At 42.0% G+C, this 24,371-nt stretch overlaps 1 protein-coding gene across 2 annotated transcripts in view; it reads left to right on the top strand.

The window, feature by feature from the left end:
* PDE3B (phosphodiesterase 3B) overlaps positions 1–24,371 on the top strand; it is a 286,919-nt gene that overhangs the window by 154,519 nt on the left and 108,029 nt on the right. For both annotated transcript variants that reach the window (XM_065592128.1, XM_042858840.2), the window contains one exon: positions 21,379–21,627. In XM_065592128.1, the coding sequence (XP_065448200.1) occupies positions 21,379–21,627 (249 nt within the window). The remainder of the gene's footprint in view (positions 1–21,378; positions 21,628–24,371) is intronic.

Below are 24,371 nucleotides of genomic sequence, written 5' to 3'. Positions count from 1 at the left end.
AGTACCAGAGTTTCAGGGAAGTGTACAAAACAGGACAGTTGGAGAGATCCACCCATGCCTTCCCCTCCCAGCATCAGCAATCCGAGTTTAGGGTCATCCTGAGCATTGGGTTGTGTCCCTGATTACCTTGGCTATTAGTTACTGATAAACCTATCCTCCATGAACTTATCTAGTTCTCTTTCAACCCAGTTATACTTTTGGCCATCCCAAAGTCGCGTGGCAATAATTCTATAGGTTAATTTTGTGTTGTGTGAAAAAGTACTTCCTCTTCTTTGTCCTAAACCTTGCTTCTATTAATTTCATTGTGTGACCCCTGGTTTTTGTGTTGTGAGGAAAGATAAAGACCACTTCTTTATTTACTTTTTCCACACCATTCATGATTTTACAGACCTCTTGTATGTCGCCCCTTAGTTGTCTCTTTTCTAAGCTAAAGAGCCCTGATCTTTTTAGTCTGTCCTCGTCTGGAAGCTGTTCCATACTCTTGATCATCCTTTTTGCCCTTCTCTGAACCTATCCTTTTTGAGATGGGGTAACCAGAACTTGGCATTGTATTCAAAGTATGGATTTATATAGTGGCATTATGATATTTTCCTGTCTTGTATTGCATCCCTTTCCTAATAGTTCCTAATGTGCTGTTAGTCTGTTTGACTACGGCTGCCCATTGAGCTTAAGTTTTCAGAGAACTGTTCATCGTGACTCCAAGGTTAGACTCATCTATCTTTAATTGCTAGGATTGCCTTTGAAGCCCTTTTTAAAAATTGATGTTACATCAGCTACCTTCTAATAATCTGGTACAGAGACTTGTTTCAGCAACAGCACTAGTTCTGAAATTTCATATTTGAGTTCCTTCAGAATGCTTCTGGTGACTGATTATTGTTCAATTTATCAGTTTGTTCTAAATCCTCTTCTATTGACATATCAGTGAAGGACAGTACATCCAGATTGGTCACCCAAAAAGGATAGTTCTGATGTGGCTGTCAGTGAAGCTTGATGCAAATAATTTGTTTAGCTTCTCTGAAATGGCCTTGTTTTCCTTGACTGCTCCTTTAACTTTGGTTGTCTAGCGGACCCACTGCCTGTTTGGCAGTCTTCCTGCTTCTTATGTACTTAAAAAAAATTCTTACTGTTAGTTTTTGAGCCATTAGCCAGTTGCTTCTCACAGTCTTTCTTGGCCTGCTTTATTATACTTAGTTTGTGTATCTTTGTATTTTCTGTATTAGGATTTGACTTCCAAATTTTAAAGGATGCCTTTTTGCCTCTAGCAGCCTCCATTATTCTGCTCTTTAGCCATGGTGGCATTCTTTTAGTCCTCTTTTTAGTCTTTTCTGATTTGGGGTATATATTTAGTCTGAGCTAAAGTTACTATCTTATGGAGTTTTTAAATTGTCTCCATGCTGCCTGCAGGCATTAAACCCTTATGACAGCTGCTTTTAATTTCCATCTGACAAGTGTCATCATTTTTATGTAGTTTCCCTTTTTAAAGTTAAATGTTACTGTGGTGACACAGTATGTATATATATGTGTGTGTGTGTATGTATATATATGTATGTATGTGTATATATATAGGTATTATCCCTCCTGAAAGGATATTACATTACGGTCACTATTGCTGAATGGTTCATCTATAGTTACCTCTTGGACCAGATCCTGTGTTCTACTTAGGACTAAATTAAGAACTGGCCCTACCCTTGTGGGTTCCAGAACTAGCTGCTCCAAGAAGCAGTCATTTATGGTGTCTAGAAATTTTTATCTCTGCTTTACGCCCTGAGGTGACATTTACGCAGTTAACCTGAGAATGGTTGAAACTCACCCATTATTATTGCACTTTCTGGTTTTATAGCATCTTTAACATGCCTTAGCATTTCACGATCACTGTCATCATCTTTGTTAAATGGTCAGTAGTATATTCCTACTGCTATACTCTTTTTATTCAAACATAAAATTTCTATCCATAGAGTGTATGGGACAACTTGTTTCGCATAAGATTTTTACCTTATTTGATTCTATGCTTTCATATAATGTCACTCCCACACCGGTGTGACCTACTCTGTACTTTTATACCCTGGTATTACTGTGTCCCATTGATTATATCCTCTTCTTCCATGTTTCTGTGATGCCTTTATATCAATATCCTCAATAAATGACAGACACTGTAGTTTACCCATCTTGCTATTTAGACTTCTAGCATTTGTATAGAAGTATTTGTACATTTTGTCAATATTCAGTTACTTGCCATCATGTGTTATATTTAAATGGGACTCTATTTCGTTTGATTGTTTCTCACCAATTTATACTTATACTTCATCAACTTCTTTCCTATCCTATTTAGTAGAGTATAGAATTCCCCATTTGATAAATTCATCCCTACAAAACCAGGGGTGTTGGAACAATTTGTATAATGGGAGTGCTGAGAGCTATTGAACCAAACTGTAAACCCTGTATATAATGGAAACCACTTTGAGTCTAGGGATGTGGCAGCACCCCCAGCATCCCTAGTTCCAGCACTTATGTATAGAATGTCTTTGCCAGAATTGTGTGCTCCTCTGCACCTATTGGCTTTTCCCCAGCCCTTAGTTAAAATTCAAAAGGTTGGAGAAGATTTTTTTAATCTGCCAGCAGTCTGGTTCCATTTTGGTTTAGCTGGAGTCCATCTCTCCTGTATAGGCCATTCCTTTCCCAAAAGGTTCCCAGTTCCTAATAAACTTAAATCCCTCCTCTCTACACCATATACACACTGAGACCGTGCAGAGACCTACAGTGACCTTATTCTGCTTCTCTCACTTCTTCCTTTCCTTAGAATCATGAAATCTATCATTTCATGATTACTTTCACCCAAATTACCTTCCAGGGGTGGGGGAGCTCTACCATAACTAGAGCCTTCTCAGTCACTTAGCAAAAATAGTAGGAAGAATGGTGCCTGTCAGGAGAATCTAAAGCAGCCCTTTCTTTCTGCAATTATGTGTAGTAGAAGTAGGTGCTGGGATTCACCCAGAGACTGATTCAGTGAAGGTGACTTTTTATTCACTGTGTAAACATGCATAGCCTTGCTGGGGAACAAGTAAGCATAAAAACAACTAGACAGCTGCTGAAGGCAAGTGAGTTTTTTAATAAATTTTTATTTACATTTTCTTCTTGTGACCCCACAGTTGAGAAATGAAGGCTTGCAGAATAAAATGTGGATACAGTTCATCATGCAACTGAGTGGCCAGCATAAGTAGGCACCACTGAGATGCAGGAGCACCCGCTTATACATTATTTTGGAATTGTTGTGGAAATAATTTATCTTTCCCAGAACTTGGAGTTATAAAACAAAGAGCCTGTGAGAACTTTTCTGTCTCACTTACTGTGCATGAGGCTGGTAAGAATATGAAACAAACAAACAAAAACCTTAATAGAGAGAGAGAGAGAGAGAAAATAGAATAATGCGGGAAAAGCAACACACATTTTATTAGTCAATCAAGACAAAAAGAAAACAGGAAAAAAGAGAAAATGCAGATGAAGGTAGAAACTGTTATTTAAATAGAATGTATAATAATATTTGAGGATGAGATGCATGAAAAAAAAACCAAGAAACTGGTGCAAAATATAGAGAACTACAAAGCCACACCTACAAAACAAACAAGTTCACCATTATACATATAAAGGTGGCTGAAAATTCAATATTGATGTTATACAGGTAAATCAAGATTTTTATTAATACTGTTACATACTAAGCTGCCTTTCTTCTGCAAAGATTTTGTATACCCAAGTCTAATAGTAGACTACTTTTTTTTTCCAGATTTCAAAAAAAATTGGGGTTTCCTCGACACTTTTGAAAAAACAAGATTTACCTGTTTTGTCTGTCTTTGTTTGTCTTCATCACAGTATTCCCGTTCTGCAGTTTCTGCTCTGAATGTGAGAGTGCTGGGAACTCTCCTAATAAGATTTTTTTTAACCTTCTTTTTTAACATTTGAGCACCCATAGTGTTTTTGCTTACTAAGGTCAGTTTCTACATCATCTGCAGACTCACCACTGCTACTGGCAATTATGAGGAAGGACTAGACCAGTCAGACAGGATAGGATCTGGTCTCCATCCACTCCGAATACTTCCCAGAATTTACAGGCATTTCCCAGATCGCCTAAAGTTTGATCTCTGCAGTGTAATGTTCATGATTTGATGTCTGGCATCTAACATAGAGAAACAACCCAGATGGTTCCAATTTTTGCTGCAGTCCCTCCACCTTGTTCAGTCACATCCACACCCAACCAATTGTTGGCAATTTCCAGATCTCTAAAGGCTACACCTGAGGGCATTCTGCTCCAAAAAATTAAAAATTCTGCACACAATATTTTAAAATTCTGCAAATTTTATTTGTCAAATAAATGTGAAGGCTCCAGCATGGCATTGGGAAGCACAGGCTACTGACTGCACAGAAGTGGGAGATCACTGGGCAGCTCCTCCCCCACCATTCCCTGGGGACACGAACTCAGAAGTGAGGCTGCTCCCAAGCCTGACACAGCGCAAGGACTGAGCCTGCCCCTCCATGCCAGGTGCACCAGGTGTGGGCAGACGGGCTCAGCAAGGCAGGATCCAAGTGTGGAGGGGCTTAGTGTGGCGAGATCCAGTTGTGGGTTGAGAGGATTCTGTGTGGGGCAATCTGGGTTTGGGCGGCTCAGTGGGGGATCCGGGTGCGGGGGGATCTGGATGCACAGGGGCTTGTTCAGGGGTTCTTGGTGTAATGGTAATGGGACTTTGAGGGGGGTCCTGATGAAGGTGGTTTCAGCTTGGTGTGTGGAGGATAAAGCTCAGCGGGGGTGGGGGTCTAGATGTGGGACGCTCAGTGAGGGGTCCAGATGCTGGGTGAGTGGGGCGGGGACCCAGGTGCAGCTGGTTGGGGCTTGGTGGAATGGGCGGGTGGCTTGTCAGTGTGATCCAGGTGCAAGGGGAGTGTGACTCATCGGAGGTGGGGTTTCTGAGTGCAGGGGGAGTGAGGCTCGGCAGGAGGGTCTGAGTATGAGGGTGTCTGGCTGCACTGGGGTTGGGCTGATGGGGGAGCAGCTCCCTGTACAGAGATCCCTCCCCATGCAGCTGAGGAGCGATGGGTGCAGGAAGTGGGGATGTGTGGGTTTGAAGAGCTTCCTGTAGCCAGGGGAGGAATTTGGGGTTGGGTCTGACCCAGCACCGGGTGCTGTGCAGAGGAAGAGGAAGTTCCATCCTTCCCACCCAGCCGGGACTAGCAGCTGAGCCCAGTGCAGAGTAGGAGCCACCAGCCAGGTCTTCTCCAATCCTGTCTCCTGTCCCACAGTGATTTATCTCTCTGCCGGCTGCCCTGGGCCCCCGAAACACACTGCAGTGGATGCATGACCACTTTTGTGGCTTCCCTTTGCTTCCCCGTCAGAAAATCATATTTCTGCAGGGAAGCAAAGAAATCTGCCGGGACATAAATTCTGTGCATGCGCAGATTCCCCCAGGAGTAATAGGCACAGTCCATTACATCCTCCTCTTTTAAATCAATTAGTTATATGACTATGATATAAAACTATAAACCAATTAAAAAATTTAACTAACGTATAACTCAGCAAATAATGCTGATCTCGTCAGAAGTCACCAGTACCTAACCCTCCATAACATCATCTTAAAGATACTATTCCTTAAAAGCACATAGTCTCATAGCTTTTTCTCACATATGAATAATTCCACCATTGAATGTTTTGGTCATGGGAGTGTCTCTTTTTTTCAAATGGTTCATTTTGCTAGAGACTGCTCTCTGTGGCCCTTGGTGTTCGTTAGGCAGTTCTTGATCCTACGTGATATTGGATTGATTTTACACAAGCTGCAACCTTTCAGAGTCTGCACTTGTAGGTCTTCAAGCATCTCTTTTTCCAGTGGTCTCTATATTGCACAGGAACAATGTCTTTGTCTGACATGTCCAAAAGAGCAGGCAGTCATCTGGTACTTACTTCCATCCTGACATGGACTTCCTACTTCAACTGTAAGAAATCTTTCTGTGTGATTAGATAACTGCTTTTGTGTGTTCTGAGCTTCTTCCAGATGTTTTTTTACTTTACTCAGGTTCTGAGATCACTATAAGGCCACTGCCACTGGGATTCTGCTTCTGTCCTCTGCACAATTTTCCCATTAACAATTGGGTTGATGAGTATGATTAATGATATGCCAGTCACTGGCACATTGTGGTATTCCATAATGACCAAGTGTGCATTTGTCCCTGATTCCCCTTCATTTTTGAGCAATGACTATATGTCTGCAACACTTGTTCATCCAAATTCCTCTCCTTTGCAGACATTTGGAACTAAAAGCTCACAAATGGGACATGGTCACATATAAGTGTTTGCAGCGTGTCATGCCAGATAAATAGTGCTTTTAGTTTAGCAATAATTGAATTGGCAGTTTTATCTGGGATCTTTATCACTCCTGAATACTTTGAATATAGCTCTTGCCATTTTACATGTGGTTTAGTATTTTTCAAACAAATACATATTTCCCTTTTTCTGAGACCTCATAAACTCATGACAGCTCTTTTCAATTGCTGGGACTGCAACATGCACACCTTGAACATCCTTTTATTATCTTCTCAATATCTCCAGACATGCTAGTCCAGTATGTTATTGCTTGGTTCTCTGCATGCCCTAGTAAATTTCATGTAGCTGAAACAATACTATATTAGATACAGCCATCTTTTCTCCTACAAATAGTGTTCTGTCCTGACACAAAACCAGATCCTTCATAGGCAAGAAGGATTTAGTAGCAGGAACAACATCTCTTTTGTGTCTTGACCATCCTTTTTGCATCCATGTCATTACTACATGGAGCTGCAAGTTTCTTAACCTGTACAGCCTTTTTTCTTCAAAAGGTCTAACTCCTTGCACTATCACTGTCTGTCTCATACTTTTTATAAAAATAGTTTAAGAACATAAGAACAGCTATACTGGGTCAGACCAAAAGTCCGTCTAGCCCAGTATCCTGTCTACCGACAGTGGCCAATGCCAGGTGTCCCAGAGGGAGTGAACCTAACGGGTAATGATCTCTCTCCTGCCATCAATCTCCACCCTCTGACAAACAGAGGCTAGGGACACCATTCCTTACCCATCCTGGCTAATAGCCATTAATGGACTTAACCTCCATGAATTTATCCAGTTCTCTTTTAAACGCTGTTATAGTCCTAGCCTTCACAATCTCCTCAGGCAATGAGTTACACAAGTTGACTGTGCGCTGTGTGAAGAAGAACTTCCTTTTATTTGTTTTAAACCTGCTGCCCATTAATTTCATTTGGTGGCCCTAGTTCTTGTATTATGGGAACAAGTAAATAACTTTTCCTTATCTACTTTCTCCACATCTCTCATGATTTTATATACCTCTATCATATCCCCCCTTAGTCTCCTCTTTTCCAAGCTGAAAAGTCCTAGCCTCTTTAATCTCTCCTCATATGGGAGGCGTTCCAAACCCCTAATCATTTTAGTTTGCCCTTCTCTTAACCTTTTCTAGTGCCAGTATATCTTTTTTGAGATGAGGAGACCACATCTGTACACAATATTCAAGATGTGGGCATACCATTGATTTATATAAGGGCAATAATATATTCTCCATCTTATTTTCTATCCCCTTTTTAATGATTCCTAACATCTTGTTTGCTTTTTTGACTGCCTCTGCACACTGCGTGGACGTCTTCAGAGAACTATTCACGATGACTCCAAGATCTTTTTCCTGATTCGTTGTAGCTAAATTAGCCCCCATCATATTGTATGTATAGTTGGGGTTATTTTTTCCCCAATATGCATTACTTTACATTTATCCACATTAAATTTCATTTGCCAATTTGTTGCCCAGTCACTTAGTTTTGTGAGATCTTTTTGAAGTTCTTCACAGTCTACTTTGGTTTTAACTATCTTGAGCAGTTTAGTATCATCTGCAAACTTACCACCTCACTTTTTACCCCTTTCTCCAGATCATTTATGAATGAGTTGAATAGGACTGGTCCTAGAACTGACTCTTGGGGAACACGACTAGTTATCCCTCTCCATTCTGAGAATTTACCATTTATTCCTACCCTTTGTTCCCTGTCTTTTAACCAGTTCTCAATCCATGAAAGGACCTTCCCTTTTATCCCATAACAACTTAATTTACGTAAGAGCCTTTGGTGAGGGACCATGTCAAAGGCTTTCTGGAAATCTAAGTATACTATGTCCACTGGATCCTCCTTGTCCACGTGTTTGTTTGACCCCTTCAAAGAACTCTAATAGATTAGTAAGACATGATTTCCCTTTACAGAAAGCATGTTGACTTTTTGCCCAACAATTTGTTCTTCTATCGTCTGACAATTTTATTCTTTACTATTGTTTCAACTAATTTGCCTGGTACTGATGTTAGACTTACCGGTCTGTAATTGCCGGGATCACCTCTAGAGCCCTTTTTAAATATTGGCGTTACATTAGCTATCTTCCAGTCATTGGGTACAGAAGCCAATTTAAAGGACAGGTTACAAACCTTAGTTAACAGTTCCGCAACTTCACAATTGAGTTCTTTCAGAACTCTTGGGTGAATGCCATCTGGTCCTGGTGACTTGTTAATGTTAAGTTTATCAATTATTTCCAAAACCACCTCTAGTGACACTTCAATCTGTGACAGTTCCTTGGATTTGTCATCTACAAAAGCCGGCTCAGGTTTGGGAATCTCCTGAACGTCCTCAGCTGTGAGGACTGAAGCAAAGAATCCATTTAGTTTCTCTGTAATGACTTTATCGTCTTTAAGCACTCCTTTTGTATCTCGATCATCCAGGGGCTCCACTGGTTGTTTAGCAGGCTTCCTGCTTCTGATGTACTTATAACAAAATGTTTTTTTACCTTTTGAGTTTTTGGCTAGCCGTTCTTCAAACTCCTCTTTGGCTTTTCTTATTACATTTTTACACTTAATTTGGCAGTGTTTATGCCCCTTTCTATTTACCTCACTAGATTCTGACTTCCACTTTTTAAAAGATGCCTTTTTATCTCTCACTGCTTCTTTTACATGGTTGTTAAGCCACGGTGGCTCTTTTTTAGTTCTTTTACTGTGTTTCTTAATTTGGGGTATACATTTTAAGTAGGGCCTCTATTATGATGTCATTAAAAAGTGTCCATGCAGCTTGCAGGGATTTCACTTTAGTCACTGTACCTTTTAATTTCTGTTTAACTAATCTCGTTTTTGCATAGTTCCCCTTTCTGAAATTAAATACCACAGTGTTGGTCTGTTGAGATGTTCTTCACACCACAGGAATGTTACATGTTATATTATGGTCACTATTTCCAAGCAGTCCTATTATAGTTATCTCTTGGACCAGCTCCTGTGCGCCACTCAGGACTAAATCGAGAGTTGCCTCTCCCTTTGTGGGTTTCCGTACCAGCTGCTCCAAAAAGCAGTCATCTTAAGTATCAAGAAATTTCGTCTCTGCTTTTCGTCCTGAGGTGACATGTTCCCAGTCAATATGGGGATAATTGAAATCCCCCACTATTATTGAGTTCTTAATTTTGATAGCCTCTCTAATTTCCCTTAGCATTTCAGCATCACTATCACTGTCCTGGTCAGGTGGTCAATAATAGATCCCTAATGTTATATTCTTATTAGAGCATGAAATTACTATCCATAGAGATTCTATGGAACATGTGGATACACTTAAGATTTTTATTTAATTTGATTCTACATTTTCTTTCACATATAGTGCAGTCGGCTTTCCCCCATTTCCTAGTTTAAAAACTGCTCTGCAATCTTTTTAATGTTAAGTGCCAGCAGTCTGGTTCCACTTTGGTTTAGGTGGAGCCCTTCTCTCCTGTATAGGCTCCCCCTATCCCAAAAGTTTCCCCAGTTCCTAATGAATCTAAACCCCTCCTCTCTACACCATCGTCTCATCCATGCATTGAGACTCTGAAGCTCTGCCTGCCTTCCTGGCCCTGCTCATGGAATTTGTGGCATTTTTGAGAATGCCACCATAGAGGTCCTGGATTTCAGTCTCTTCCCTAACAGCCTAAATTTGGCCTCCAGGACGTCTCTCCTACCCTTCCCTATGTCATTGGTAGCTACATGTACCACAACCACTGGCTCCTCCCCAGCACTACACATAAGTCTATCCAAATGTGTTGAGAGATCCGCAACCTTCGCACCAGGCAGGCAAGTCAGCATACGGTTCTCCCGGTCATCACAAACCCAGCTATCTATGTTTCTAATGATTGAATCTCCCATTACTAACACCTGCCTTTTCCTAGTGACTGGAGTTCCCTCCTCCGGAGAGGTAACCTCAGTGCGAGAGGATACCCTAACACCATCTGGAAGGAGGGTCCCAACTATGGGAAGGTTTCCCTCTGCTCCCGTTGACTGCTGTGCTTCCCTAGGCCTTTCATCCTCCTCAATAGCGCAGGGGCTGTCTGACTGGAGGTGGGACAATTCTACAGGGTTCTGGAAAGCCTCATGAACATACCTCTCTGCCTCCCTTAGCTCCTCCAGTTCCGCCACCCTACCCTCCAAAACCCGTACGCGGTCTCTGAGGGCCAGGAGCTCCTTGCACCAAATGCACACATACGCCACCCGCCCACAGGGCAGGTAATCATACATGCTGCACTCCGTGTAATAAACTGGATAGCCCCCACTCTGCTGCTGGGCTTCTGCCTGCATTGTCTCCTGCAGCTACCTAGTTAATGAAAGGGTTTTGTTTAAATCAAGAAGTTGTGAATGTAGTTTAGTTTACAGGTTTTAAAGAACAGCAAGTGAACCTTGCCCCCTTCCCACTCCTCTTCCAAACTCCATTGCGAAACTCCCTGTTAGCAGCCCCTGTTCACAAAGTTTAGAATTGAACTGTTTCTTTCTTGAACTTGACATTTTTTGGTATATGCCATTCCTATCAGCTGGGTGCAAGATTTGGTTATGCAGCTCTGTTGTCTCTGCCATAATGATAATATAATTGCTATAATAATTCCTTGAATATGGCCAAAGATCTCCTGATGTTTCTGCTGGAATACCTGGTTGCAGACTTGATTCCACATGGCAGGTGGCAAAAATGGTATGTTCCCCATAGGGTTATTGAGTGTGTAGATACACAAGGATAACTTATCCAACCCTATCTGCCAACTTCCATCCTGTTAATCAAGAATAGTATCAGGTGGAGACTATTGTCTTTCCTGATACACAACTCAAAGTACTGTGTAATGAGTATGATGTGCTGTTGTCTGTGTGTACTGACTTTCAGGCCCATGAGTCCAGACATATCCACAGTGTGCCATTCTTCTATGTAATCACAAGGCTATTAAACCAGTTCATGAGTCCCTGAACTCTGCTTACAAATCTATTTTCTATACTTTTGTGCAGAGTACCTTTCATTGTTCTAGATAGGCTTAAGGATATCTTCCAACATCTGCAGACAACAAGTAAGCTGTATGTGTATGATGCTGTTACTCAAGCTCCCCAAGGTCTGCAATACATCTTTGTATCTGGCAATCAGGCTTTCCGTGGTGATAAAGGTCAGTTATTGCTAGAATGTCAGTTGAGCAGGTTAGATTCCGCACCTCATATGCTGCTCTGCCTCTTATCAGGATTGGTGAAATCTGAGGGTTTTTTCAAGCATTTGTCTGTGTGTTCCACTTATGGTGTACTTTCACCCCATGCACTGGATATCAGAATGTTTTAGCCAGCAGCGTCCATTGGTTGCACCTGCTCCCTTGATGACCTTGAGCCCCTCTCTTCCTTCAAAGGTATAAAGAGGGGAGAGTGACAAGCCAACCCTCAGTTCCTTTCCACTGCTCTTTGCTGGAACTGAGATCCAGCTGTACTGTCCACTTTTTTCCCCAGTCACATATTTGATTCATTTTTTAATAAATAGTTTATTGGTTATTTAGATTTAGTAGGTTTTAGCTTTATTTAGTTTTTCTGCCCTGTACAGGGGCATCTGACATTCTGTTGGGACTAAGACCCTGGGTCTTAAATTTCATGTGTCTTGTTGGGTAGTTGTGACCATTAGTGACACACATGTACGCTGTCTTGACCATTTAGGGAAGAGCTGTGTAAGAGAGACATGTAAGGATCGTAAAGCCCTTACTGAAAGGACAGCTAAATCTAGGAATAATAGGAAGAAGTTATTCCTTTTAAAGAAAGGTACAAGGCTAGTCTCTGAACTAGATGGGAGACAGGACCCCACTAGTCAGGTACAGTCCACAGTGAAAAGTGCCCCAGCAACTGCCTTAACTTCTGGGACTCTGGTCACTCCTGTCATTGCAGCTGTGAGCAGGGACAAGCATCACTCCTCAGGAGTACAGAGGAAGATTTCCTGGCAAGACTTCCTCCAAAAGAAAGAGCTGGGTTTTTTTGGGGGGTGTGTGTGTGTTTGTTTGCTTATGCCTTTTGCTGGGGGATGGGAATGGGGGGAAGGGTGCACAAAAATCATTTTCTATCTGGGGCGGTAAAACATGTAGACCAGCTCTGATCATGTGCCTCAGATGCTGGCACACTTACAATCTTCTGCAGTGTTGATTTGCTCAGTGCAGACAGTCTCAGCACAGCAGCTGTCAGGCCCTGTGCATTTGAAGCCAGTTGCTGCTGCTTCAGTAATCCCAGTTCTGACTCCTCTGGAAGCAGTGCTACTGCTGCTGGTATTAGTATCCTCAGCGTGGGGTTTGTAATTACCAGGCCAGCCTATGCCACAGCACCACCTGGTGCCGAAGCATACGGCACACAATGATTTGACTATTTCCATGCAACCTAACTCCCACTTATTAGAGGTTTCTGTTAATCAGGAGATGCTTTTTAAGTCACATGGGAGTTATGGTGGTAAGCCCCCTTCAGGGGGTAATTCTCAGACTGCCTTGCAAGCAGATCCCTTAGAAGAAGATGGATATTCTTCTTTATCTTCTATTAGTGGAGGTGTTTCAAGCTCTTAGCCTATGGGATACCTCTCATGACCGACTGATTTATTTATTTGAGAGTCAGGTCAGGTGTATGGGTAAATATAGGCATGTTAGTTCAAATGCCGCCAATGGATACGTCCGCCCTGGCATACCCATAAGGACAAACTGCTTGGCCTGACTGGCATCCATTGGGCTCATATCCTACATTTAAGCATTCTTCAGCTTCTGGTTCCAGAGCTAGATCTCCTTCTCCCTGGCAACAGCAGCTATAACAGAAAAGTACTCATTTTGCTGACTGAAATCTTCTCCACATCAGATTCTGTGAATATATACCTCAACAAGTTCCTGAAGCTGTCCCAGGACACAGTCACCAGATGAGGCTGTGCCCCCCCCCCCCCCCCCCCCCAGATGTCTTCGTCCGATGATTGTGGAATGACTTACAGAGTGGCAGAAGTTGTGGAAATGCAGTTCAGCCTGTCCAAGAGAAAGAGCATAAATTGTTGAACTTATTACATACATCCAGTATAGAGGAGCTTGTGCAATATAAATGAAGACTTAGTTATGTCAGACTCCAGCCTCTGTACCACCAAACCTCTACAAATTTTGAAAAAAACTATCAGGTTCCTTTAGAAGGCTTTGAATATTTTCTACATTCATCCTTCTCTGTCGTCTTTAGTTGTGACCATGGCACAAGAGAAGTCAAAATATCAGTATTTTAGGACTACTCCAAAGGAAAAGGAGTCAAAAAGATTGGACCTTCTGAGGAAAAAGAGTTATTAGTCAGCTAGCCTTCAGTTTTGCATAGTGAATTATCAGACCCTTCATTCACGTTATGATTTCCTTGTGCGGATCAAGGTTGCCGAGTTTCTCAAAAAACTTTCTTCTGACTCCAGGGAAGAATTTAAATCTTGGAGGGTCCATTAATACTGAAGACCACACTACAGGCCTCAGTTGATGCTTCAGATAGAGCTTTGTGATTGACAGCAATCATCATGCAGCATATCATGGCTCTAGGCATTTGGATTGCTAAAGAAGGTTCAAACTACACTAGAAGATCTTCCTTTTGAAGGAAATCATCTGTTCAGTTACAAAACTGTGGAGTCGTTACATTTGTTTAAGCATTCTTGAGTCACATTATGGGCAATATGTATTTCAACTTCCCAGTACAAGAATAAACAGTCTCAGTGTAATACTCATCATAGCAGCAGTGCAAGTAGGGCAGTATGGTACGCCATACCAGTAAGATATTTATAGCTGGTACTCCGTACTGGAAAGACACAGGAGGAGCAGAAAGTGGGGCTGCCGGGCGACCCCATGCCAGCGACAGCAGCTTCTCTGGCATGGCTTTATCATCCCCAGCCCTTCCACACAGCTGTGTCTGCTGTCAGGGGTCCATACAGCAGCCCTGCCAGAGGCAGGGACGGCTCTGGCTTTTTGGCCGCCCCAAGCAGCAACAACAACAACAACAAAAACAACGGCGGTCAGAATGGCAAAGCAAAAAAAACCTGCGGCGTGGCCGGAGCGCGGGTGCGGGGGGACTCCCTGCGCTGCAGATGTGCCCCGTCTAGCGGGGGGAGGGAATGGGGGTGGGAGAGAGAGAGAAGGGGGGCAGCCAGGGCTTCCGCGGGGCGCTGCCACGCGCTCCGCTGCCTGCTGGGAGGACGCTGCGCTGCTCCGGTCAGCTGGGAGGGAAGGACGCGGGCTGCCCTGCCGGGCTTGCTGCAGGGCGCTCCCATCCTCTGCGCCGCTGCCCCCTACAGGGCGGCCGGAGCGGAACACCACCAAAAAAAAAAAGCGGCTGTGCTGCCCTAGGTCTGGGGGGCAGTACACCCGTGCTGGAGGAGCCCACGTTCTGCTCTTTTTGCTGCTGCGGTTCCGGAGAGCCCTGCAGTTCAGAAGTGTCTGGTGCAGGAGAAGGATGGAGACCCCTCCCCCCCCCACCAGTAATGTGAGATGGATCATGGAGAGGGGATGGGGAGAGCCTGGGGGCCCGGGCTGAGGGCGGGGCGGGGTGGAGTCACGTGGGGAGGCCACATGCCCCCCCCTTAGCTGGTGCCCTCCCCCTTTGTGTCCCTCCCATGAGTGCAGCATACCGGTAAGAAATGAATTCTACTTGCACTACTGCATAGCAGTCTGCCACTACTCCATTATCCGAGAACATCAGATTTCTCTAAGAACAAAGGGTGATTCTGTAAGAGGAGACCTTTGTCAACATTTACTAAGATGAATGCTAAGGTGTTGTATGGCTCCAAGTGCAGTCATTTTAACATGTATATCGAGTGCTGCCAACCAACCCTGGAAGATCTTTTCACTTTTCCTACCGCTTTTTGGGACCATTCCAGGAGGAGTAATACCACAATAATATGTACTGGAAATAATTCAGAGAGGTCACTCTATGCAATTCCAAGGAATTCCTATCCCTAATCCACCTCTTTAGAGACCCTTCTCATAAAAGTCTCCTTCAGCGGGAGGAGGTTCAACCTTTGCTGGCTCTCAGTGCTATAGAGGAGGTTCCCCTTCAGTATTGGAGGAAAAGGGTTCTATTCCCAATATTTTCTAGTTCCTAAGAAATCATGTTCAATTTTAGACCTGAGAAATTCTTTTGTTTGCCAGTTCAAATTTCAAATGGTAATCCTGTTCTCCATACTACTTCCCTAGATCCTGTAAGTTTATTTGCAGCTTTCAATCTACAAGACACATATTCCAGCCAGCCAGCAAACAGGAAATATTTTCATTTTGCAGTGGGATAAAATGCACGTCATCAATAGAGTCCTTCCTTTTGGGTTGTCGATGACATTGAGAACCTTCGTGAAATTTCTGGCAGGGGTAGCAGCACATGTTGGGAAAAGGAATGTGTTGGTTTACTTGTACCTAGACCAGTGTTTTTCAGCCTCATCTGAAATCAAACATTTGTGTGACCCCCTTACTTTTTTTTTTTACTCTTATAGTAAATGTATCCATTGCAATAGCAATAAGCCTATAGAATTGGTTTGTGTGTGTATTTGGAGAGATTGACAGATAACACTTGACCTTGAAGGGTCAGGGTAAGTAGCAGAGGAGTGAAATTTTTTGCTTTGGCTATAATAAAATTTAACACCTTGTGACCTACCACTTGCCTTTTGGGACCTACAGGGGACATGATTCACAAGTTGAAAAGCAGTGATCAAGATTATTCGTTGGTGAAGGGGTCTTTTCCCAAGCAGGTAATAAACAGTGTTCAATACATCATTCATCTGTTCTGCAGACTGGGACTGAATAAACAAGGAGAAGTCTCAGTTATTCCCAGCTCAAAAGGTAGAATTTATTGGGGCTGTAACGAACTCCACAGTGGCTTAAGAATAACTGCCATAGACTAAATTCAACAACATGCTAGAATTGATTAATCAGTTTCAGAATAGCATACATACTAAAGTGAAGACTTGTCTTTGGATTTTAGGTCACATGACTTCATGTACCTTGGTGATCCCATTTGCAAGACTCCACCTTTGTGGTCTTCGAAAGTGGCTGTGGATGGTCTGCCATCCCGCTGTGTGATTTTTTTTTTTCACAGAGATAAGCTTACACTCTGACCACACTCTAAATTTCTCCCCAAAGTGAACTCTGATTTCCACTTAAATCAGACTATACACTTACCTGTTTTTTCACAAAGCCACATTCATCCAAGGGTGAGGCTGTGTTACATACTATAGATCAGTGATTCTAACTAAATCTTTTTGGGCTCAGGACTCATTTGTAAACCTTGATGGCTTGTCAGAATCCAGTAAATAGCTTTAATGCAAAACAATTCTGGCTTACTAAATATTTCTTACCCGCGATATACAATATACATATTAACATAATAAGTACTAAATAAGTACACCACGCATACCAGAGAGGTGGCTGCTGTCCCACAGGGCTGGCTGGGCTTTGCTCCCCACTCCAGCCATTGTGACTTCTGAGGTTGCTGTGCTGCTCAGGTTTGGTCCAGCCCCACTGTTGGGAGCCAGCCATGCGTTGCAACCTGGTGCATGCGGTCATAGCACCACTCACTCACATTTGGCCCATGCAGCTCCTTGTCATCATGACAGAATGGCAGCTGGACCAAACCTGAGTGATGCTGTAACCCTGACCACCAAGTCACAATGCCAGGAGCCAGGGATGAGCCCAGCCAGCTCTGTGGGATCAGGGCTGCCTCTGCAGGCTGTCTGTATGTGTTTGCGGAATACGATCTGCAACACCCACCCCAAAGGGCCTCCTGTGTTCCTGAGGGGCAGGACCCCCCCCCCATGACTCTTTGATACATTCCGGGGCCCCAATTTTAGGTCGTGACCTCGGGTTGTGAAATTGTGCTCTAGATGTTCTCTGAGCTCTGTTTTTTGACTTAAGTAGAACAAAACCATTCAGGAATTTTCCTAAGCTATTTATTTCTATTGCTGAGAAATCCAAAGACAGTTTTTACCCAGTGACTCTTTAACTTGGTGGTGTCAAATTGTATAAAACCATATTGTGAGGTGACCAGTTTAGAACTCATAACCTTTCTTCTGACTTGATGTTCAAAGTCAGCTAATTCTTGTAGTTTTATATTTTTTGTATATATAACATGGGTGGCCAAACTTACAGACCCTCCAAGCCGCATACAATAATCTTCAGAAGTTCAAGAGCCAGGCGTGTTGGCTAGGGCTTGGGCTTCTGCCCTGCAAGTGCCTCCTGTGGGGCAGAAGCCCCTAGCCCTGCCTCCCTGCTAGGCAGAAGCCCCTAGGCCCCCGCCTCCCAACAGGGAACCCCTCCCGCCCAGTCTGATAGGCGAAGAATGGTGGGGAGGTGTGGGGGGGGGGGGCTCCGCAAGCACACTTTAATTGTAAAAGAGCTGCATGTGTCTTTCAAGCCATGGTTTGGCCACCCCTGATATATAAGAAGAGTGACCATAGTCTCATAGGCAAACATTGGCCTCTAGTCCTGTTTCTACTTTGAACTTTACAGGAAGTCCCCCTATCGTTAGTTCCAGCACCCAGACATTATCCTGGGATTTGTTCTGCTTGAACAGGCCTACGTCACCATTTCTAGGAATAAACTGATCATATCCTACTAATGTACAGGCAATTTTCTTTTCCCTTTTTACTAGTTAATTGGTGTCTCCCCTTTTATATTTTAGCCAAATGTTTAACTACTGTTCATTTGATAAGATTTCCATATGCTGTGCAGTCACACAGGTCCACATTGCCAGCATATTTTACTCAAGTCTGGTTTGTGTCACTCTTAGGCTTTGTTTTGATAATTTCTAACTTTCTCATGTTCGTTTCTTGTGGAACACACATTCAGCTACTTTAGCTCCTACCAATATTCATTCAACCGCCATAGCTGCTGTCCTAGCCAAGAGATTCCTCTCTTTAGATTAGAGCCATTGGCAATATACTAGCCCCAAGGTCTGCAATACTCCATTCCTCTCTCCTCAGTCTCAGTTTATTCCTCCTCCTCTTTCTGCAATACCTGTGTTTCTGCCAGAGTATTATCAAAGCCCTCCTAGAAAGAGGGCCTATAAAACTGGCTGATTTGTTGCCAACAGCTCTGAGGATTAGGGAAATTTCTCAAGGGACATCGCTTTAAATTCTGTCCCTGATCACTTTCCCTCAAGAGAAAAGCACCTAGCAGATATAGGCTCTCCACTGCTTCATTTAGGACCAAGGAGATCTACTCTGTCTTATGCTAGGAAGATGAGACCCAAGAGTGATAATCCTGTCAAATATGTTTTAGGAAACAGAATTACAGGTAAGTATATCCTTTTTGGTGCAGTATATCCAATTCACTGGATTATATTTAGGAACTGCCTCTTATTCCAAGTTCATATGTTGCTAGGCAAAGTTTTTCTGCCGCATGGTTATCCGTTTTCCTCTGCTTAATTCTTCTGCTCTCAAGACCTTATTTTAAAACCACCATGCTTTCACCTCAGAAGTGAGTGGTACTAGGAACATACCAATACAACTTCTTAGGGCTTGTCTATAGGAACACTTAGTCTGCTGCAAGCTGGGGCATAAATTTACTCCCCACCCCCGCTAGTGTGCCACTCACTAAGTGGACTGCTAATTTTTGATCCTAACTATTAGTTATTGTATAGGTTTTACTGAATAAGCTATACTACTATACAAAAGTACACAAAGTGATTTATGCTTAAACTATATTTTTTAGAAAATCTACCTTAACTAAATATTAGGGCAGACTAACTTTCCCTCACAAGTCCAAAGTCAGAAAATGCACAAATATTTACAGTGATAATTATGACAACGTTTTTTAATTTGATTTTTATTTTTTAAGCAGAGGAGATCGAAAAGGCTATTCTTTTTTGGAAGAGGAAAAATAAGAAAAGATATTAAATGTCACCTCAGAATTCCTTGTCCTCTGAATTTTTGCAAATATGTTCTCACTACTTATTTTTCTTTTCTTTGTTCCTCTGTTCTGTTACTCAGTTCAGGTATTTCCAGGAATCATTAATTCCAATTCTAAATTTCTTGTTGCTTGTAGCGTCATTTGCTTTCTTTGACTTCTGATTCCATACTCTAAATTATTTGTAAAGAGAAAGCATTCTAATATGAAGTTAAAGCTTTTCATTTCTGAATGTTAGTTCATGTCCATCCATTTTGTGGCCTTCATATGAAATTTGAGTCACCTTACAAGTACATTATTTCCAGAGTAAACAAATTCAATTCCTTACTGGTTTCCTAACAGGACAATCTACCAATGCTGGAAATAAATCTTGCAGCCCTTCCTGTCATCTTTTTTTATGCTTTGAATATTTAAATAGTAGATGAACAGTATCTTTTAATAATGTCACAGATTAAGTCTATGTATTCACTTTTGTTGGTTCTACACATATGAATTACTTCATATTTTAAAACACTGAATTTCATTAGCCACTGTTCACTCACTTCTTAGTTCTACATAGACCTTTCTTCAAATTGCCTTAATTTGCTGATTCTTCATCTCTGAGTCTGCACACTCAAAGAGTTTCATTGTGGATGTTGAGTGCTTCTGAAATACAAATAGTACCGGTAATTATAGTTTATGTTCTAGGTTGATGAAGGCTAAGTGTGCAGAAAGTAGAACTTACTGGAGAGTGATATGTTTTGTGATTAAGGGCCACCAGTTGAGAACATCCCAGCTGACTTCTTTTTAAAAGAAAATTTGCTTTTGATGCCATGTATGATGGTTCATACTGTTTGTACATCTCTGGTGTAAACTTTGAAAAGCAATAATTGAGGGGTTAGAAGGCACAAAAGTATACACTGCAATTGGTTATTGTTGTTTCAAACTTAATTTGAGAAGCCTGAATCATTTTTGGGCTTCTGAACCTTAAATGCAGAAACATACCTCTTTGGGGCACAGACTTTCATTTACCTTCATGTTTTTACCGTGCCTACCACAATCTGGCCTTGACCTAGTTGAGGCCTTTAGACAACACTACAATGCATATAATAAAAAAGTGTACTTTTTAGCATCATTTGTAGGAGACAAATAATTTAAATATCATGTATAAGTATTACTATGAATGTTTATAATGTTTGTTAATGTTTGTAGATAAGATGCAGCATCAAAAACTTTTTTGTTTTATGCCTTGAAATGAAACTGAAATACAATTTTGAGAGATTGGGTAGACTAGCCATCAAATAAAAGTACTGAAAAATTAAGGAAATGTATACATTGCTTATCTATTGACCCAAAACCTGAATTAAAGGTGGAATATAATTTCATTTTATTTTGGGCTTGCGAGGGTCTCCATTTTTTGCCCATTACACAAAAATGAATTGAATGTTATTAACTTCATCAACTTTATTAATAAAATAAACTTACAATTGTAAAAATATCATATGATCTTAAGCTTCTTTTTGGCAGCTTGCTATTCACTGGAAAATGTGCTGCTATAAAAATTAAATTGTGCCAATTGAAAAAAAAATTAAGTGTAATTGAAAATTCTTAGGATATACTCTTCCCAACAATATTGGACATTATGTACATGCTTAATTAAGGGAAGAAATGCCCGATTTTTATTGTTAAAAAGAGAATGAAAGCAAAACTGACAGCTCTTGCTCAATTCCAAAGTACGCCCTGATGGTATGGCTGAAGTTAGTGATGTAGCTCCCATTCATCTTTCCTTGACCTTTCCTTTAGGGGACTAAATGTTTAAAAATCCTGAAATCTAAATTGCTTTGTAATGATGTAAAATGATTTTTCACATAAGAATATGTTGACATAATTAATTCCTGGAAGACTTGTTTGTATTGACTCAGGTAAGTTTTGAGAACACTATGCAATATTTATATGGGCCTGATTTTGACAGATTCACAGTTAATTTGTTTCTCTGAAAATATATTGTTATAAAGGCTATGATGTTGTATGGATGATTTTTTTTAATACATTAAAGAGAAATGTTTATATGATTGATTCCCTCTCATTTTAATGTGAATTATGAGAGTTAGAGATTTTGTTAATATTTTATATACCAAGTGTATAATTAAATTAGTGATTTACAATATTTCCCTCTATTTTAGAATGCTGGCAGTGGAAGTGGAGTTGATCTTTCAGTACTAAATGAGGCTCGCAACGTGGTATCAGACCTCTTGATCGATCCAGCCCTTCCCCCACATGTGATTTCTTCCCTTCGAAGCATTAATAGTTTGATGGGTGCTTTCTCTGGCTCATGCAGGCCAAAGGCTAACCCGTTCACACCATTTCCTGGCTTTTACCCATGCCCTGAAATGGAGGACACAGCTGAAAAAGGAGATCGAAAGCTGCACAAGGTCAAACGATTGTATAATTGTAATTAAAGTGTGTGTTGACATTTTGAGCAATGTAGCAAAGAGAATACTTTTGCAAAGAATACTTCTGTTTGGATTGTAGCTTCTTCCATCTTGGGTTTAGGCCAAGATTTTGAAAGATAAGAGCCTAAAGGTAATCTCCTAACCCCATATTTAGACAGCTGTTTGATTATTGAAAGTGCTGAGCAGCCACAAACTACAACTGAGCTCAGTAGAAGGAGTTGCATGCTTAGTTTCAAACTCAGACAGGTGTCTAAATATGGAGATAGGAGACTAACTAGGATCCTGTTTTTTAAAAACCTTAGCCTTTTGTGTTTTTTGTTTGTAGTTTGCAAAATCCCACATTTACTTGTAGAATTCAACAGTGATACCTTTCATCTTCCTAGCTGTCAAAGGTTTATGTTCTCATCGTGTTGCAGCAACTATCAATGCTAGATAGAATTATATTGAATTACTGCCTGGTAGCATAGTAAAATGTTCAATACACCAAATCATAGGGTGACCAGATGTCCCGATTTTATAGGGACTGTCCCGATATTTGGGACTTTTTCTGATATAGGCACCTATTGAATCCCCCCCTCTACCTCCTCCCCCCCAATTTTTCACATTTGCTATCTGGTCACCCTACCAAATCATGATCACTAATGAAAGAAATGCAGTTTACTTCAGTACTTTGTGTGTATTGTATTTTTAAAAAACAAAACTAGTAATAAGCTCTTTGGGGCAGAGACTGTCTTTTTTATATGCTTGTACAGTGCCTAGCACCTGCTATTATATTATTTGCTATAATGCAAATAAATAATATAATTTCCTTTTCAAACTGGAACCGGAAATTATCTTTTTTGCAGGTGAAGATACCAAGACATACAAATTTAGCAGTTGCCATTTCTTTTCCTGAATTTACTATTCTTTCAGCACAGTACTCTGTTTAGGTTGCTATTGCATATATTGAGGATGTGATTTTATCCAGCAAGGCTGCAGAAACAGAGGTGCAGTTAGCAACTGTTTCTCTGCTCATTCCAAGATGTCCCTGGTCTACAGATATTTTAATGGTATTAACATACCAAGGAGGGAGAGGAATTTAATGTGATTCTCCCTCTTCCTCCCCCCCCCTCCCCCCGGTTCAGTTAGATTTAATGGGGTAAAACTAAGAAAAGGAAAATGTAGATGGAATATTTGGAAAGCTTAATGAAGATGAAGTCTGTAGGCTGATCAGTGGTCTCCTAAGGGAAATGGTAGAAGCTTCATTGCCAACATTATGAAACTAGACAGGAGGTAAAAATGTCAAGAGAGCTTAAGTTACTTAGGGTCCTAAGTCCCATTTTGCAAACTGACTTAAGCATTTAAGGTATGTCTACACTGCAATGTAAGCTTTGGCTCAGACTTGGGCTTGAGTCCAAATCCCCCCTTCCATCTACACACACATCTCTCAGACATGGGCTCGGACCCAGGGTCCTAGGACTCTGCGGGTATGGAGGGTCTGAGTCAAGCTGGGACCCAGGCTTTGAGCCCTATTACTTTGCAGTGTAGAGACAGCCCTCCACCCCCGACTGGGGGTACATCTGCACTACAGCGGGGAGTCGATTTAAGATACGCAAATTCAGCTACGTGAATAGCGTAGCTGAATTCGACGTATCGCAGCTGACTTACCCCGCTGTGAGGACGGCGGCAAAATCAACTTCTGCGGCTTTCTGTCGACGGCGCTTACTCCCACCTCCGCTGGTGGAGTAAGAGCGTCGATTCGGGGATCGATTGTCGCGTCCCGTCGGGACACGATAAATCGATCCCCGAGAGGTCGATTTCTACCCGCCGATTCAGGCGGGTAGTGTAGACCTAACCTCAGATTCTGAGGGTCCACCAAAAAGTATCCAACAATCCCAGGGGCCACTTCCTTGTTCTCTCTATTCCAAGACTCTCCCGTTGACTCCAGTGAAAGCAGAAGCAATCCCCATTGCTGTAATGCAGCAGTTCAGTGAGTCAGCATTAACCCTTGCACTGCCTTCTGACCGCTGAGTTGCAAATACACCATCAGAGAACCTTCAGTGTTTGCAATGGAGACTGAACAGAATAAGCTTTCTGCAAAGCGCACTGCTTCATCGTCATGCGAGCACATCCAGATTTTGGTAAATCTCTGGTGCAAGGCAAGCAAAACAATGGATTTTTAGTAAGAGTATCAGGAACGATCGTTCATACCAGCAAATAGGGAAGAAACTGTCAGCATTACAAATATACCAGACTGGTGACAAGTTTAGGGAGCAGATGAAGCATCTCAAGAGTGAGTGCAGGAAAACCAGGGACCAGAGCTTCACCTCAGGCAACTCACCGACATAGTGCACATTTTGTGAGGCGTTTGACAGGATGCCAAGCGCAGAGCCATCAATGATGCATGATGACCTGGTCAGCCAAGATGGCACCCCGCTGGCCCCAAAATACAGCATGGGGAGTGATGGGAGCCAGCAGCAGGTGCAGAGTGATGCCAGTGAAATGACTCTTACTGAAACCAGTACCACAGGAGTCTCTGCAGCACATCCTGGAATTGTACTCAGAGGAGCTGTTTGATGCCCTCTTGAGAAACAGGCCACTGCGAAGCCTGCAGGAGACACAGATGGGACAGAAACCGCCCTGGAGCCTGGTAAGTTTGTGGCTCCATTATAATGTTTATTAATATATGGGAGGGATTTCCATTCTATGCAAAACTTATTAGAAGCCCCAGCTAGTAGCATTTA

Source organism: Chrysemys picta, chromosome 4, assembly GCF_011386835.1.
Source record: "Chrysemys picta bellii isolate R12L10 chromosome 4, ASM1138683v2, whole genome shotgun sequence".
NCBI classification, from domain to species: domain Eukaryota; kingdom Metazoa; phylum Chordata; order Testudines; family Emydidae; genus Chrysemys; species Chrysemys picta.
The sequence above is the reverse complement of the archived record's forward strand: the minus strand, read 5'-3'. Positions and strand labels throughout refer to the sequence as shown.